The sequence below is a fragment of the Dryas octopetala genome, chromosome 6 (assembly GCF_963921425.1).
Source record: "Dryas octopetala chromosome 6, drDryOcto1.1, whole genome shotgun sequence".
Classification (NCBI taxonomy): Eukaryota; Viridiplantae; Streptophyta; class Magnoliopsida; order Rosales; family Rosaceae; genus Dryas; species Dryas octopetala.
The window spans coordinates 16,136,371-16,154,538 of record NC_141371.1 but is presented as its reverse complement, the minus strand read 5'-3'; the positions used below and the strand labels follow the sequence as shown (position 1 = coordinate 16,154,538).

The 18,168-nt window shown below is 37.1% G+C and overlaps 3 protein-coding genes across 5 annotated transcripts in view; 1 reads left to right on the top strand and 2 right to left on the bottom strand.

The window, feature by feature from the left end:
* The window catches only part of LOC147282817 (anaphase-promoting complex subunit 6-like), an 80,572-nt gene that overhangs the window by 23,490 nt on the left and 38,914 nt on the right, over positions 1-18,168 (top strand). The window lies entirely within an intron of this gene.
* LOC147282822 (disease resistance protein RPV1-like) lies at positions 851-5,402 on the bottom strand. The gene is made up of 6 exons (XM_086247795.1): positions 4,846-5,402; positions 3,600-4,689; positions 3,067-3,498; positions 2,109-2,969; positions 1,397-2,024; positions 851-1,269 (listed from the first exon to the last, which is right to left on the bottom strand). Exons 1-5 carry the CDS (start codon positions 5,337-5,339, stop codon positions 1,422-1,424), a joined length of 3,480 nt encoding a protein of 1,159 aa, XP_086103921.1. The 5' UTR covers positions 5,340-5,402; the 3' UTR covers positions 851-1,269; positions 1,397-1,421.
* On the bottom strand, positions 13,273-15,690 carry LOC147282821 (uncharacterized). The gene is made up of 3 exons (XM_086248282.1): positions 15,563-15,690; positions 13,828-14,062; positions 13,273-13,770 (listed from the first exon to the last, which is right to left on the bottom strand). The coding sequence occupies exons 1-3, from the start codon at positions 15,688-15,690 to the stop codon at positions 13,273-13,275; spliced, it is 861 nt and encodes a 286-aa protein (XP_086104408.1).

Below are 18,168 nucleotides of genomic sequence, written 5' to 3'. Positions count from 1 at the left end.
TTTCTTGCCCTAAATAACCTAGAGGGAGGATACAATTTCTCACTAAAATTCACTTACAACGAGAAAATTGCATTGTGTCGCCGAAAAGAAATAAATTTTTTATTTTAAAAAACAATATATTAATTAATTATTAAACTTTAGCGAGGATTTTAACATTAGCGAAGAAAAAAATGTTGTCACTAAGTTTATTTCCAGACGTTTTTAATGTTTTTTATGTCAAATTAACTCCTTTTCTACAAGGAATTATATTCTCGCAAAAAGGATTTAGCGAGAAAATTATTTTAGCGTCACTGGAATAGGACAGCAAGCAATCCAGATTTTCGTCGCCGTAGACTTTCCTCGATGGCGATACAGCAACAAGTCGATGACCAACGAAAAATCCTCGCCAAAAGTTTTTAGCGAGGATAAGCTTACTTTTAGCGAGGAAAATTGTCCCCGCTAAACAACAACTTTGTTGTAAACAGCATGCTCTAGCCTGGGACAAATTGGAGCTCCAGAGGCTGCTGTGAGACTGAGAGACCGTGCGCGCTGTCTTGATTTTTTTCCCTGGGCTGTACCCTATACAGACCTGTTGAAGATGTCTTTTTAATTTATTTCTTGTTATTCATCTTTTGTCCAAAAGACATACACAATGCAAAAAACAATCAATCATTTTTTTTGGGTGCAAAATTTTAGCCTGCTGTGATCATGCTTCGCTCCCCTCTTGTGGATTAATTCAATGATAGCTTGTTTGCTGGTTTTGTCTTTTTTCTTTCTCCATGGATGGAAGAGCTTCTTGAACTAGTTTCCTACATAAATATGCTTAGAGTGATAATAAATGTACATCACAAACTAATCATAGTTAACCACTTAATAATAAATGCTTTCATATGCTTAGAGTGATACGGAGAGAAAATTACTAAACAAAAAAATTATTTCTTATCTTCTTCCCAAAAAGTTATCTTAATTTAAGAACAAATTAACAAAAAACAAAATCAAAAATTAAAAATACCCATAAGCCCCATGCACGATCTGCAGCAACCCTCCACCTGTTAATTTAAGAACAGGTGACATATGTAGATTAACCATATGTCATATGGTTAGTCTCTCACATGGACAACAAGATATATTCTGCTGAGTTACAAAATGGTCCGAAATCAACATCCAGAACTGAATGTGTCTTCCATGTTGTCAATCCGACCATGAGATATCACCTGTTAGTAAGGCCAAAAACCACCTGCACCTGCCTTCTTTGTGAGAATTTGACTGTATTCCGGCCTTGCATGATGTCTGCAATTTACACACTGAAGTGTTAAGAGGCTGATCCATAATAAAATTAAACCATTGCATTGGTATGGAACTATCATAAATCAGAACATAAAGATACTAAAAGCAGGTTGAAATAATGAAAACTGACCTTGTATACTCCCGAACGAGTCTCTTCACTCATTGTCAATTTGTAGGTTTCTGTATACTCCCATCGTACTATGATTACAGATATTGTATTTGCAATTGCTGTTCCAAGATTGATACTTTCTTGCAGACGTTGACACATCTGCAGCAGTGACATTCTGGCTCCAAGGAGTTAGTTTTTGTTTGATTGTTGGACTATTTGATTGAACGCTCTCATCCTTAATCTCATGTTCGTACACAAGCTGGATAGCAAACTCCTTTGTCCAGAAACTAGATTCCCCATCCGCTGCTGAAACACGTAATTCTTCCTCGCCCTCGAATTCATCGTTTCCAAACTGCCAATGACTAATCCATAGCAAATCTTCATTCTCTTTTGGCAGACCTATTGTGACTGGGTGATAGGTCAACTTAAGACCCTTGGTCTCAATACTGAGGTTAAGATATTGATTATGACCAATTCTATCTTGGTGTTGTGCATATACAACACAAGCATTTAAGCCTCGGATCTTGAGGTTAGGATGTGAAGGTAAAATAATAGACAACACGGAGTTACCCATGCTCCTGAAGCTGTACCAATCTGGGATCTTGTTCCCATAAAGAAAAATGCTAAATATGCCACATTCATACAGTCCCTGCAGTTTCATGCACATCATATATCAAACAATTACAAACTAATAATTCATACATAACAACTATTCATGAGGGAGAGAGAGAACCTTGAGGGGACCCTTGCTGGTTGTATGTATGAAGTAGTTGGTCATTTCGACCTCTGTGTAGCTTCCTATGGATTCCAAATTGAACAGACCGAGATCTTTGATCATTTCAATGTCAACACTTCTCAAAGGTTTTATACTGAACAATCTTTGAACTTCAAGTAATTTCTTGCAGTTTAAAAAACTTGGTGCCAATGCTCCGAACATGTGTGGTACATTTGTTACTGTTTTCAATGACGTACAATCCCATGCTTGCAAGCTCTCTAAACTTTCTGGGAGCTCAGGAAGCTTACTGAGGTTTGGGCAGCCATCTAACAGAAGAGTCTGGAGCCTATTAAGACCGTTCATGTATTCTGGTAGGCTCAGAATTGGGTTTCCACTTAAATTCAGATACTTCAACGAGGATAGGATACTAAGATCACTGGGAATCTCTGACAAATTGCAGTCAGCCAGACTTAAGCTTCCTAAAAAATGTGGTAAATTTGCCAATGGAAAGCTGGTTAATTCTAGATCATTTCTTGGAGATACCCACAAGAAGATTGATTGGCTCCATGATTTTGCTACAGATAGAAGACCAAGTCTCTTCATATTGGCAGGAAGAACAAGCTTTGAACAACCAGAAAGAATAAGTTTTCGAAGAGATCTCAGCAAACTAATTCTTCTTGGAAGCTTTGTAAGACTTTTGCAGTCTTTTAGATTCAAGAAAACAAGTTTCTCCAATTCTCCAATGGATTCATCAACCTCTACCAAATTTATGCAACCTTTAAGAATTAATCTCTCAAGGTTAGGAAGTCCTGACAATTCAGGAGTTGTTACAAGGCCATGTGAATGACTGAGATTAAAGATTTTCAGTCTTGGAAGAAACTGTGGCAAAGAGAAGTAATTAGTTTCTATGAATATATAATTATGATCTCTAAATGTGTGTGTGTGTGTGTGAGAGAGAGAGAGAGAAGTGCCATACCCTGGATCCCTTCCAAACATGTTGCAGGTTGCTATTCCTCAAGTCAAGAGCAACTAGATTTTCCAAATAAAAATTGGGTGGTATTGACTTTAAAGGGAATCGTCGCCAAGACAAGAATGTTAAACTTTTTGGAAAATCTCCATAGTCTCCATTGATTTTTACATTATTGAGCAGGAGAATTTCAAGATTGTGCATCCTTCTAAATGCCTCTGTTTTGAAATCTACCTCATTTGAAGCAGGACCTGAATTTGTTGAGGAAACGTTAATTGATTTCCAGGAGAAGAAACCAAGCCGACGTCGTCTTGAACAGTTTTCATCATATTCTTCAACATGGCACCGTTTTTTGTTACTTATACTATATATTGACTTGATAGACTCATCTTCCATCAACATAGGAAGGTTGAGCATGAGGCCCTTAATAGTTTTTGTACCCTGTCAGCAAACGAAAACATTGACCATTGGGTTACTAACATATATGTTGCATATGCACACAAATACAATACATACACACAAATTAAGAGCATGTTTCTTACTGTTAATCTTCTCAATACATTAGAGGCATCTTTATGATGCCACACTCTACTACGCTCTCCTGGGTCGTCAGGTGATTCTTCGCGAATAATTCTTCTTCCCATGTCTCTAAGTAACTGATGCATGATTAGTCTGTTTTCTCCATTAATTTTCACTAGACATCTATCAACTAGATTTTCAATTCCAATCCTCGTTGAAAAATCTAAGCCGTCCAGTACTGAAATTGTATATTCCTTCTTCTTTCCTATGAAGAAACAGGCTATATGAAGGAATACATTTTTGTCATGGTCATCAAGTAGAGAATCAAAGCTTATTCTAAGTTTTTTTTGAATTTCTCCATCAGGGATCAGATCTAACTTATGTAATTCACTTTGCCATAGATCTATGCTTTTTTTAGCAGATAGAGAAGATCCCAGAATTTCAAGAGCTAATGGAAGTCCTCCACAGTGTTGTACTATAGATCTTGAAAGCTCCATGTAACCGTCGATAGGATGGGCTTGTCCAAAGGCATGCCGACTGAAAAGCTCAAGTGATTCATGCTCTTTCAATTCTCTAACCTGAAACATTGTACAAACTTCACGAGCCTTTAACAACTGTTCACGTCTAGTTGTTACAATAATCTTACTTCCAGGATAAAACCATTCTCGCATTCCAAGAATTGCATCGAATTGGTTCAAGTGGTCCACATCATCAAGAACAATAAGAACTCTTTTGCAACATACAGCACCCTTGATCTTGCTTATTCCTTCATCTATGGTGTATATTTTCTTTGCTTTCCCCTTTTGGATATCTGAAAGAAGTTTTCTTTGCAAACTAACCAATGAAGTTTCTCTAACATTTGCAAGAAAGCTGCTGCCTTGAAATCTATGGACGTTTTGGTTAAAAGCGACTTTGGCAATGGTGGTCTTGCCAATTCCCCCCATCCCGCATATTACAGCTACACCAACATTGTTTGATCCATCTCTCAACCACATGTTTATGCCATGCACATGATCATCTATTCCAATCTGAAAGGGAGCAACTTTTATTGCTTTGTGGTTGAGTTTACTTCCGATCTCTTCAACAATATCTTGGATAAACTGTGTCTCATACCTATAAATTATTGATATCGAAATAAATAAAGCACAAAATTAAAATACCCAAAAAAAGAAAAAATCCAACAACTGCATAACACTCCACTAGCTGCCATCTACTTAATGAAATTGAAGTCAATGATAGAGTGAGAAGATTTTGAGAATATGAAATTACCCATCTCCTAAAACCATCCCGCCCAGATCTGCAACTTCTCTAAGCGCTCTTCTCCACTCCTCCACCTTGTCCATGTCATCCTTAAAGCGGTCTTCATGTCTAGCAAAAGCTTCTGCAAAAGGCCCAGTCTGCTTCCGGACATGGGATGGATCCACATCATAGAAAACCGGCATAACCATGTGCCCATCAGTTTTTCTGCGTTCCATAATCTTGGTAAGTTCGTCCAGACACCATCTGGAGGAAGCGTAGTCCTTGGAGAAGACAATTATGGACACTTGGGACTCTTGTATTGCTTTTTGTAGCTCTGCTGCGATATTTGCTCCTCTCTCGATTTCATCATCATCTCTAAAGGTGTGGAATCCTGCTAGCTCCAAGGCTCTGTAGAGGTGATCGGTAAAACCCTTTCGTGTATCTTCGCCTCTAAAACTCAGGAATGCATGGTAGGTACACCGGTACGAGGACGAAGAAGCACCCTCCGAGCTTATAGCAGCCATATATTGAACAAATTTAACTCTATCTGTAGCAATGAATGAGTGGAGAACAAGGATTATGTGCAATTTGTGAGAGGCACCGTACCAGTATTATTTGCATAATTGCATGCAAGTGGAGAACAGCATAAAGATAAGAAAAATAGATATGGATGGATGACCACAAATTCACAATGAGAAAAGTCAATGTCCACTGTCTCCATCAGCAACGGATTATGTGCCTTCTGGGGGTGGACGGCCCTACTCACATTCTATTGTCTTCAAAAAGAATTATTAAAATCAAAGTCAATATGATGGGGATGGAAGACTCCGGATATGTAGAGCCTGTTTGGTATTTTATTCAAAAATTATTATTATTTTTTTAAAAAAATAAATTTTAGTCAAAAAAACGTATTTGGTAGACCATTTTCAAAAATAATTTTTAGAAAAAAATAAAAAACATGTGTATTTTTTTAGTGTAAACTATTCAAAACCCCAAATTAGAGCTTAGTTATTTCAAAACCTCCAGCTTTACTAAAGTTAATTCAGAACCCCCTATTAGTTATTTAAACTCTCCCAAAACCCTCTGGTCAACTAACAACCAGCTGGGTTTGACCCCAAGTTTTTCTAATATTCCAATTATAACCCCAGCTGGTCACTTAATCAGTTAATCACATTTCTCTCTCTCACATTCTCTTTCTCCTCTGCATTCTCTCTCTCTCTCTCTCTCTCTCTCTCTCTCTCTCTCTCTCTCTCTCTCTCTCTCTCTCTCTCTCTCTCTCCCCGCGACTGTCATCGGCGAGTGCTCCGTCGTCCGGCAACGGTTGCCGGCGAGACTGGTCCCAATCTTCTCGTCTTTCCTCTCTCTTCCTCCCTATGCCCTCCACATGCCGTGAAACCAAACGTCGACGCCGGATCGGGTCTAGGCAGATCCGAGCTCTTTCGCCGGCGATCCGTCAATTCCGACAACGACGAGGTGTCGGACCGGTTGGGTTCTTCTCGCCTCTTCCTCCTCTATCTATCCATGGCCTTTTCTTTCCCATAAATCCACAGAAACCCAAATACAGCCCGAAGTCTGATCGTCATCTCCGGCGGTGACTTCGAGATTCCAGCGACGTCGCAGCCGCTCTCCACTTCCAGAAGCTTCCTCTCGACGTGGTGAGTGTGATGGTGGTCTCTGATTCTCCAACTGACCACCGTGGACGGCAAATCGAAGCCGAGAAAGTCTGAGACTTATCGTCGCCGTTGTCGGTGATTCTGGCGGCGGATTGAAGTGGTTCCGGTCTCATTCTTCTCCCCTTGACAGTCTCTCTCTACTGGTATACAAATTTTGGTTCAATTGCATTGAATTTCAAAAGCCCTAATTTGAAAATCCTAATTTGAAATTGATTTGTGAATCTGTCTGTGAAATGTATAATTTGTGAATCTGTTTTAATTGAATTTGTTATAAATCAAATAGAAATGTGGTTTTTAATTGATTTATAAGTATATACAAATTTACTTCATTTATTGATTAAACAGTTTCAGTTCGTGAAACATGAGTTTTAAATGAATTTTGAATGAAATTATGGTTCTGAAATATGATGAATCAAATTTGCAGGTAGAAACAGATCGAGGCAGTGGCGACTGTCGTGTACTCGTCGCGCGTGAGGTGATTGGACGACGTTGTATTGTTGGCTACTCCTCTCATCTCAATGACTTGTTGTATTGTTGTTTTTTTTTTTTTTTGATAAGGTTGATGTGTTCTTTTTAGTGAAACGGAATTCAGTAAAGGTGTAACTGTTTTAGTGAAGTGTAATTGTTTTAGTAAAGGTGTAATTGTTTTTTAATTAAGGTGTAATTGCATTTTAGTCAAGGTGTAATTGTTTCATCACTTAATTCAGTTTCAGTAAGTGAATTCATAACTGAATTCTTTAATTTAGTGTAACTGAATTTCTGAAATTCTGTTTCAGTGTAATTGAATTTTTGAAATTCAGTTTCAGTGTAACTTAATTTTTGAAATTCAGTTTTAGTGTAATAAAATTCAATTTCAGTGTTTGATTTTAGTTTTAGCGAAATATTGAGTTTTAGCAAAAACTTCAATTCCAGAAAAAAAAAAAAAAAAAAACGGTTTCACCAAAATTCAGTTACAGTGATGTCAGCACACGTCAGCATGCGTCAGCGCGCGTCAGAAGGGTAATTTAGGATTATAAGCTGTAGGGGGTTTTGAAAGAGTTTCTAGATGGGTGGGGGTTTAGACAAATTTTTTTTGTGATTAGGGGGTTTAAAATTAGGCACTAGTTTTTTTTAAAAAGATAAAACATCGTTTTTCTCATTTTTTTTTATTCCTTCTTTTTTAGCTGTCATTATTTTTTAAATTTAAAAATTGTTTTCAAATTTCATACTAAACAAGTTTTCAAATTTTAAAAGTTGATTTTGAAAACTCACATTAAAAAAAAAAAAATCTTAATTTTTGAAAAAGAATTTGAGTAGGATACTAAACGGGCCCGTAACTTCTCTACATGTACAACATTCAAATCTCAACCATCCAAATAATCTAATGGTCTTCACCATTTTAAGCTATTTCAGAAAATCTTGATCCACTATAACAAAAACAGAATATGACAATGTAAATAAGACAACGTGCAAAATGCATATTGTTGAAAGCACTCATTAACAACATGCAATAAGGTGTCCATTGTCATACACTATTATAAATCTTAGTCCCACAGTGTGCACGTACACAATAGGTTATTAAAAGCTTATACGGTAACACAGAGTGCGTATTGCAAATTTTTTTCGCAAGACCACTTGTAACTGCTCGTTATCATTTTTTCTAGAAACAAATAAACAAAATTAATTTTAATGTTGGGTTAAAATTGGGGGGAAAAAAAAAACCACACGTTAGACGTTATCTCACTCTCCTTCTTTCAGCTGCTTTTTGTCTGTCGCGTTTACTTCGACAAGGTGAGCGTCTTCTTTTTTACTTCATTTTATCTAGAGTTTTAGTTTCTGGGTTTTAGTTTATGAGTATCTCATTCCCCTTGCTGGTTTGTCAATGTTTATGTTAGGGTTTAGCTCCGGAATTTTGAGTAGAAAAGATGGGGATTTACCTTCAAAACTTAGCGGAGGAAGCAATGCTCGCCTGTGTTAAAAACTTGGTGACAGGTGCGCTGTTTGTTGATGCGCATCTGATCGAATATGTTTTTTTAAACTACTAATTAACAGGACCTTTCACGACCATTTAGTCTCTAGGTAATCAAAATTCTATTTACTTTTTTTCATTCATTTGCTTCAAGTTGGATTTTTGTTTCCTATTCTTATTGTTGCCATACTTTCCAGATTTGGTAAAGATTTGGTTGTTGTCCAAATTTTGAGATTAAGGCAACTCTATCCTACTTTCATTTTTTGTTTCTTGGTATATATTACTTTGCAAAACATTAGTGGCATGATGTTGTTTCCTATGTGTGTTTCTCTATGGAATTTTTACTATGCAGAACATTAATTTGTCACTTATTGCATTTGGCCCGTGTAAAGGCCTAAGCAATGGGGAGCATCGTGATGTTACAGTATCAGTAGCCGCGGGTATCATAATTCGAGGCTAATTCTATTTATCGAGGTTTAATCTTCCACTTTCATTCTATTTTTGTGGATTTGAAATATATTTCTCATGTGCCAGGGCGAATAAGGACCAAAAGATACTTCGGCTCAAAGCTTTTCTTTGCTTTATATATATTCACCTTTCTTAATTAGGTTGTTTTTGGATCTAATACTTACATAATTGATGAAGAGACATGAGTTTCATTAAATAGCAAAAGTCATTACATATATCATTTAGAAAAACAGGTCAGCGGTGGGTATTTTTCATTCTTTTTTATGCATCACTACCTTACATTGTCCTACTTCTTTGTCTTTTGTCATCTCATTTGTCTTAGTCATATGTTTCTTAATGATGTACTCAAGACATGTCTCTATATATATTTACGGGTTCAAAGTTTTTTTGCTTATTCATTCTAATTCTTCTAAACTCATCTCTTTTTTTATTTTCCTTCTCTCTCCCAACACGCGTTGTCAATCAGATGGATTTGTTGTTCATGTTTCAGTACGTTTTGGTTTCAAAAAGCAGTTAACTTTAGTTGCTGATAACTATCCTTTCATATTTGACTCCAAGTACTTGCTCATTTCTCTTTGACAATATATGTCGAATGCAATTTTTTATTTTATGAAATGGCTATGTAAGTTTATTATCTTGAGCTTAGTTCAATCTGTTGCGGTGTAATTTTTTGTTCTTCATTATGTTATTTCAGATTTCCTTCTCAGAAGATAATCAATTAGAAATGGCTGAATAATTTAATTTCATATATCAAGGTATATTTATACAAGAGTACAAAGATCAAATAGGATAAGTCAACTATACAGCTATGACATTAACTCCTAGCTAAATAAGGAAAACCTATATACACGCTAACTCTCCCCCTCAAGTTGGTGCATAGATATCGCACATGCCCAACTTGGATAGCGATGTATGGAAAGAACCACTAGTAACAGCATGAGTCATCACATCAGCCAACTGATCCACACTCCTAATATAAGGAACCTCTATCACACCAGAATCTAGATTATCCTTGATGTAGTTCCTGTCAAGTTCAACGTGTTTGGTTCGATCGTGCTGTACTGGATTATTAGCAATCTCAATAGGCGCTGTGTTATCACAAAAGATCACTATCGGTTTCTGAGGACCATATCCAAGTTCACCTAAGAGGATTTTGAGCTAAGTAACCTCCGTAGTTGCATGGTGAAGAGCACGGTATTCGGCTTCTGCACTAGACAAAGATACTACATTCTGTTTCTTACTCCTCCAAGTCACCAAATTGCCTCCAACAAATGACACATACCCTGAAGTAGACGTTCTATCCAATCTGGATCCAGCAAAGTCAGAGTTAGTGTATCCCACAATATCTAAGTGTCCATGCTTGGAGGACATAATACCTTTGCCTGGAGAAGACTTCAGATAAGCTAAAATACGATTTACTGCATCCATGTGTCGATTGCTCGGATTATGCATGAATTGACTCACCACACTGACTGCATATGATATGTCAGGCCTAGTATGAGCTAGATAGATCAGCTTCCCCACTAACCTCTGATACCTCTCCTTATTTGTTGGAACCTGATCAGGATAGATAGTCAGACCATGATTCACCTCGATAGGAGTATCCACAGGTTCACAGGCAGAGTTACCAGTTTCAGCCAAAAGATCTAATATATACTTCCGTTATGAGAGGAAAATTCCTTGCTTAGACCGAGACACTTCAATGCCCAAGAAGTATTTTAAAACTCTCAAATCCTTCATTTCAAATTCCTTGGCCAAATAGCTCTGAAGCTTCTCTATTTTTCTTATATTACTACCAGTAATAATCATGTCAACGACATACACAATAAGCAAAGTAATATCATCACCATCCCGTTTAAAGCCATATGCCTTCATGGAATAGCTCAACCTGCCAAACCAAGCCCTCGGCGACTGCTTCAATCCATACAGCGCCTTCTTCAGCTTGCATACCTTACCTCTTTTTGGTGTAAATCCCGGAGGAGGATCCATATACACCTCCTCCATCAGATTACCATGCAAAAAAGCATTCTTCACATCCAATTGTCGTAATGGCCAATCCAAATTAGCTGCAAGAGAAAGAATAACTCTAACAGTGTTCATATTGGCCACAGGAGCGAAGGTCTCTCGATAATCAATCCCATATGTCTGAGTGTAACCCTTGGCAACCAACCTTGCCTTATATCTGTCAACAGTCTCATCTGACTTATGCTTCACTGTAAACACCCACTCACACCCCACTGTCTTCTTTTCCCGAGGTAACTCGACCAATTCCCAAGTAGAATTCTTCTGGAGAGCCTTCATTTCCTCTACCATAGCAGACTTCCACTTAGGATCTCCAAGAGCTTCCTGAAAATGACTAGGAATAGACACAGAGGACAAATGAAGGGCAAAAGCTAAGTGAGATTGAGACAGACGATGATAAGAGACAAAATCAGACATGGGATAAACAATATTAAAAGATGATTTGGAGAAACCCAGCCTATCAGGCTCAGTACGAGTACGAAGGGGATATCTCCTATCCTGGACTCCAACTTGTGGTTCCAAGATAGTAGACTCCGAAGCTGTAGGGTTAGAATCCAAGACAATATCTGAAGCTAATGTTATATGGTAAGAAACATGTACCTTAGAGTCAATTTCAAAAGAGTCATCCAATGGCATGGTAGTATCATTAAGGGGAGGATTGGAGTCACTAGATGGCACAACAATATCAGTTTTGTTCTTCTTGGTATAAACCTTTCCAAACAACGTGTTTGGCCGTTCAACCTCCAACTCATCACCCATTTCCCCTGGTTCGATGTCACTCGAAATCCAAAACTTTTTTTTCTGCCAACCACCAACGTTCCTCTTCCTTACTTCGAATCTCCCCCTGAAGAGGAGCCAGAGAAACCTCCCCAAAAAAATAAGAAACCTGTTCACAGAACTCAACATCCATGGACACATAGAATTTACCTGTGGGAGGATGAAAACATTTATACCCCTTTTGGGAACTAGAGTAACCTAGGAAGACACACTTAAGAGCCCGATGATCAAGTTTATCCCTGTGGAGAGAATGAACATGGACATAGCAAACACAACCAAAGACCTTAGGGCAAAGATTGAGGGCAGAAGGAATAGAGTGAAACTGTGACAACATCCTCAATGGAGTCTGATAGTCAATAATACGAGCAAACATTCGGTTAATAAGAAAGACAGCAGTCATGACAGCATCAGCCCAGAAACGTTTAAGAATATGCATAGTAAAACATAAGGCCCGTGCCACCTCAAGAAGATGACGGTTCTTACTTTCTGCTATGCCGTTCTGTTGTGGCGTGTAAGCACACGTCGTCTGGTGAATGATGTCATGTTGTTTGAAGAAATTAGTAAGAGACTGATTAACAAACTCTCGACCATTGTCAGAATGGAATACCCGAACCTGAGAATTAAACTGTGACAATCATTTTGTAAAATTGAGAAATAACATGAATAACCTCACTCTTAGACTTCAGCAAATACACCCAGCTCACCCAAGTACAGTCATCAATAAAAGACAGAAAGTATTTATGACCAGAAGCAGAAGAGGTAGAAAATGGACCCCAAACATCAGTATAAACACATGAAAAATGAATATGACTTTTATTGAAACTGACTTTAAAAGGAAAATGATGGTTTTTTGCATAAATGCATTGTTCACACTGTAAACTAGCAACAAGAATATTGAGAAATAATCTAGGAAACAAACGTTCTAGATAAAGAAACGATGGATATCTTAGACGATAATGCCATAAAAGAATCTTCTCCCATTCAGACTTCCCTCTTTCAACTTGAAACCCACGGCCAGACTCTGACTGCAACTGCCTAGCTCCTTCCAAGTAGTAAAGTTCCTCCCCTCTCTCTACCAGTGCCAATCGTCGTCTTCGTGAGATTGTCCTGAAACACACAATGAGTAGAATAAAAGGTTACAGAACAATTAAGACTCTTGGTAAGCTGGCTAATGGAAAGAAGACTATTTGAAAGGGTAGGGGCAAGCAACACAGAAGACATGGATAGTGAAGGGGAAAGAGAGACGGTCCCGGCCCCTGTAATCGGCATGAGAGTCCCATTGGCAATCTGAACAGACTTAACAGACGGAGACATTAGAGATTTAAACAAGGAAGAATGACTAGTCATATTATTAGTAGCCCATGAATCAATAACCCAAGTATTGTTAGTAGAAGAAAGAAAGGTCAAACCAAAATTACCTCCGTGAGAAGAAACTCGAGAAACCTGAGAAGCCGAACAGAGAGAGGCGTCTGCAAAAGCAACCTGAGAAGATTTTTTGTTTTTCTCGGCTTGCTTAAGCTTATACTACTCCGGATAACCATGCTTCTTTTAGCAAACATCTACTGTATGTCAAGTACCATTGCAATAAGTACAGAGACAAGCAGAAGGCTCAGAGGAACCAGCAAGAGGAGCTAGCCGAAAACTGCTCTTCTGGACCACCAGGGCTGAAGCCTCAGAATTATCTTCAGTGCTTATGGTGACCTGTCGTTGTGCTTCGCGACGAACTAGTGAGTAGGCTTCTTCTAGGCTTGGTAAAGGAAAAGCAGCCAGAACACGACTGCTGACCTGATCTAAACTGTGATCAAGACCTGCAAGAAACATATAAACTCGATCCTCAGCAATACGCTTCCTCTGTTTCTCAGCATCAGCCGTACACTCCATATCATTAGGCCTTCGATAATCTAACTCCATGAAAATGGAGTTCAGCTCATTGTAGTACTCTGTGAGAGATCGACCACCCTGACGCAATTGAAAGGTCTTCTTCATCAATTCATAAACTTGAGACGAATCAGAGGCATCAAGATAGCTCCTCTTAACAGCATCCCAAACCTCCTTAGCTGTTCCACACTAAACAAAATGAGACATGAGGTTAGGCATCATGGAGTTGATGAGCCATGACTTGACTAGAGCATCCTTAGTTTCCCACTCATCATAGGCAGGATCTGCCTCTGCAGGTGCAACCTTTCTCCCTGTAATATAGCCCTTCTTCTTTTTGCCGGCAATATGCATCTCCAGAATCTTAGACCAAATGCGATAATTTGTGTCATCCAATTTGATATGGATTGGAGAAGAAGTCTCCTGAATGGTCACAGTAGATGACACCTTATTCTCAAGAATAGGAGAAGACTTGGGATCAAAACTGAATTATCTTCCATCAGCCATGTGTGTTGTAGAAGAAGATTGCAGCTAGGGTTTTGTAGAAGACGATTGTGGCTAGAGTTTTCGAAAAGAAGTAGACACAACGGCAGCACAAAGAAAGGCTAGGGTTGCTTCTCTCTGGAAAATGCAGCAGCTGTAGAAATTAGGATTTTTTTTTTTCAGCAAAGAGAGTAGGCAATGGAAATCTTTAGCCTAGTGAGGATTTTTTTTTCTTGATGGTACTATAGCGTCAAAGTACTGTAGCGACAGAAAAAAAATATTAAAAGAAAAAACCCTAGGGCTCTGATACCAAATTAGAATATGACTGAATGATTTAATTTCATACATCAAGGTATATTTATACAAGAGTACAAAAACCAAATAGGGTAAGTCAACTATACAGCTATGACATTAACTCCTAGCTAATAAGCAAAACCTATATACACGCTAACTTAATCTTTTAGAAACGCAACAACTGTCTCACCCTTTACTTGTAGTTGTAGGCAATACACATAAAATGGTTGAGGGTAAATCAAACCTCAAATTCCTAATTAACGCTTTGGAAAGTTGGAGTTAGACAACTGAATGTGTCCTAGGCCAACACATGTCGTTAGAGGCTCGCTTGATCATTTTTGCTATCTTCCCAAAAGTAGCTTCATTGATATGAGAACTGGAGAAGAGTAACCAATCATTCAGGCTTGAGGTTAATTTGGATGTCTTTCTCTTATATTGTTTCCACAATTAATTTAGTATTTGTTCTAATGTAAAAATATGAATGCATTTTCCTTTATCATTTTTATAGAAGACATTTATAGTCCTTTCCATAGAAGATAAAAATGTCTAAGCCTACCTCATCTCCCGAACTCACACTTAGAAGGCATTTAGGCTACGTTTGGCACGCTGGACTGTGTTGGACTGGACTATTCTTATGGATTATGCTGGACTGTGTTGGACTGGAGTAAGCTGGACTAAATGTTATCTTATGTTTGGTGCTGTGTCGGATTATGAAGCTGGATAAGCTAAATAGCACTGTCTTATGTTTGGTGCATGACCAGACTAAACTAAAGTTATTTTATTTTTTAAATTAATAAAAAAATTTAATTATCAATTTTCAATCTCAACCATTGAAACAAAATGTGTGGTTGAGATCACACCATATTTTTAATGTCCAAGTTTATTTTTTTTTAACCATGATAAAAAATATTTGTTTTCTTTTTAACAAAAGAAATGCAACCAAACCCATGTTTTTTTCTGCTTGTTTTTTCGTCTTTGTTGATCAGTTAGCTTTATGCCTACCCTTTCTCTTTCTAAATTGGGCTTCTGGTAGGGTGGGTTAATGTTTTTGTTTAGGCCCTCTTTTTTGGCTTTGTTTTTCCTAGCTTGGTGCCTCTATTACTGCAGTTTGTTGACAAAAAAAAAACACAAAATCCATGGTTACCATTCCCATTTCTCAGAGTCGATTGGGTATTTGCTTCAAAACCCTTACTACAATGGCCATCACAGCTTCACGGCCATCTTGGGTCTCTTCGCTGCTCTTCTCCCCACCACCAAACCCCACCGCTCTCCCACCATCAGAGCCTTCTCTTCCTCCTTGAACTCACCCATCGTCGGCCGCAAGCTTCGAGCCATCGTGTTTTCTCTTTGAGTGCAGCCCCTCCGCCGCCAAGCAAAAACTCAGAGAAAAAAATAGGGATAAAGGGAAGAAGAAACCCATAAAAAAACTGGAACAGAAAACCAGTGGCTCAATCCCACGCCATCAATCCAATAAATCAATTCCAGAAAAGTTAAGAAAAATCTGGTAGAACAATCCCAAGCCACCTTGAACAGTAAAGAGGAGAGCGAGAGAGAGAGAGAGAGAGAGAGAGAGAGAGAGAGAGAGAGAGAGAGAGAGAAAGAGAGAGAGAGACTAGAGAGAAGCTGTGCTGCAGCGTGCACTAGAACACAAAAGGGCTTTTATAGCACTCAAAAAACGCTATAAAAGCCCTTTTATAGCGTTATTGAAAACGCTATGTCAGCCGACGTTATAATAGACCCAAGACTTATTATAGCGTTTTTAGAACGCTATAAAAAATTCCTTTCTATAGCGTTTTTGAAACGCTATAAAAAATCTATATAATAGCGTTTTTAAAATGCTATAGAAAGATATGCAATAGCATTTTCAAAATGCTATTATTGTGGTATTTAATAACGTTTTAAAAATGCTAGAATATGTAACGATCTTTCGTAGCATTTTAAAGAAGCTATAATAATTATTACTATAGAATTTTAAAATGCTATCATTAATTTTTGCAAATATATAATAATTATTGATTACATATTTTGGTGCCTCTGAAATTATTTTTTTAGGCTTTTTAGATTGCTACTAGAAATTTTTTATATATAGCATTAAGTATGAAACTTATGTGCTATCAAGTATATATATAAATTAAAAGAAACAATTGGAACTAAAACACATCATTAAATATATTGGTCCTGAAATACAATATATACAAGTTACTTCAAATACCAATGTTAAGGCTGCATAAGCATAATAGTTTCACAACTGTCATAGTTTCAAATTGGCCTTTAAAAAACACTAATATGTAGGTCATATAGTAACAAAAACAAGCCTATAGGTTAAAACAGTGAGAATACTAACAAATCAACGCATATTCTGTTCAACCATCTCCTTGAGCTCATGTAGGGCATCTTCCAAAAAGATATGTAATCCCATCTTGAGAATTTGTTGCAGCACCAGCAAGATACAACTCCACAGTAAGTACAACCCATGTATGGCTTCTGTCAATACAATCAGAATCATAATTGGAACACTATAAGCCTATAACCTAGAGACAATAAGGAAAAAAAAAAAAAAATATCCTGCAAGCATCTACCTAGACAGATGAACAAAATTTAATATTTACATAAACTTGTTCTGGAGGAGAAATTGACATTATATAGCCATAAAAGTTACAGTTGATAAATCTAGCCCAATGATAAAAAAACCTTATCGTACATAAATGTACTGCAGGATGAGATGATTTCAGCAAACTCAGAATAAATCTTTGTACATAAAGGTACTTTTTTAAAACTCTTCAGCACTGTTTGTAGCCTAAACTCTTAGAGAACCGATCCCATATCAATTACTCAATTGCACAAAACTTAAAATAACAAATTCTGCATTTCAAAGTGATAGAGCAAAAAATAGATATATAAATGAAAATTAGTAAAGAAAGACTAGTACCAAACAAGAGATTTTCTCAATTGAGTTGTCTATATGTCTAATAACATATAGTCAAATGCAATGATTTCATTTAATGTAATGACTCCATTTAAATTAAGCATTTAAAAATACCTCTTTGCACTCAACAGCACCAAAACGTCTGTAAATGCAATGGTTTAATTGATCTTCAGACCAATCTACCCTCGAATCTCTGCTTTTGTTACAACAAAATAACATTGTTACTTCATAATTAACTATATATAAATAACATTATAAACTATAAAACAATCCTACATTGACATGAAAAATAAATAAAAAGAAAGAGAAAAGGGAATGGTTGATGTGTGCAGAGAGTGAAAGACAACATTTTTTAGGACAAAGAGAAAAATAGAAAGTGAAAGAAAAAGATATAGATCCATATCCTAGCTAGCTTCTGTCCACAATGCCAAAGAGAAAGATAAAGATGTTCTAAGACTTACAAAATAGTATACACCTCTCTCTCTTGCATATCAATTGAATAAAAAACAATAATAAGCAAGAAATCATCCAATAAGCAAGAAAACTTGTGATTGGTTGTTGGAGTTTAAATATCAATTAAATGGTTCAAGTAGCATAAGTTGCAAAGAAGTCATCCTCCCCCCAATTTTTTTCATAAAAACAAATATTGACCTTCCCCCAAATTAGATATATAGCACAAAGCTAAATATAGATAATACAATTCAGCCCCAATAAGTATAAATAAAGAAAAACTTAAGACTAACAAATACCAAAATATAACACAGCATTGTGCTACGAGTATCCCTTCTCCTTTTATGTTCTCTTAATTCCCATTCTCTTTTCTCAATTGCAAAATTTTAAATTATTTGTTATTCATGCATTTGCTAAAAATAAGTATATAGGTACAA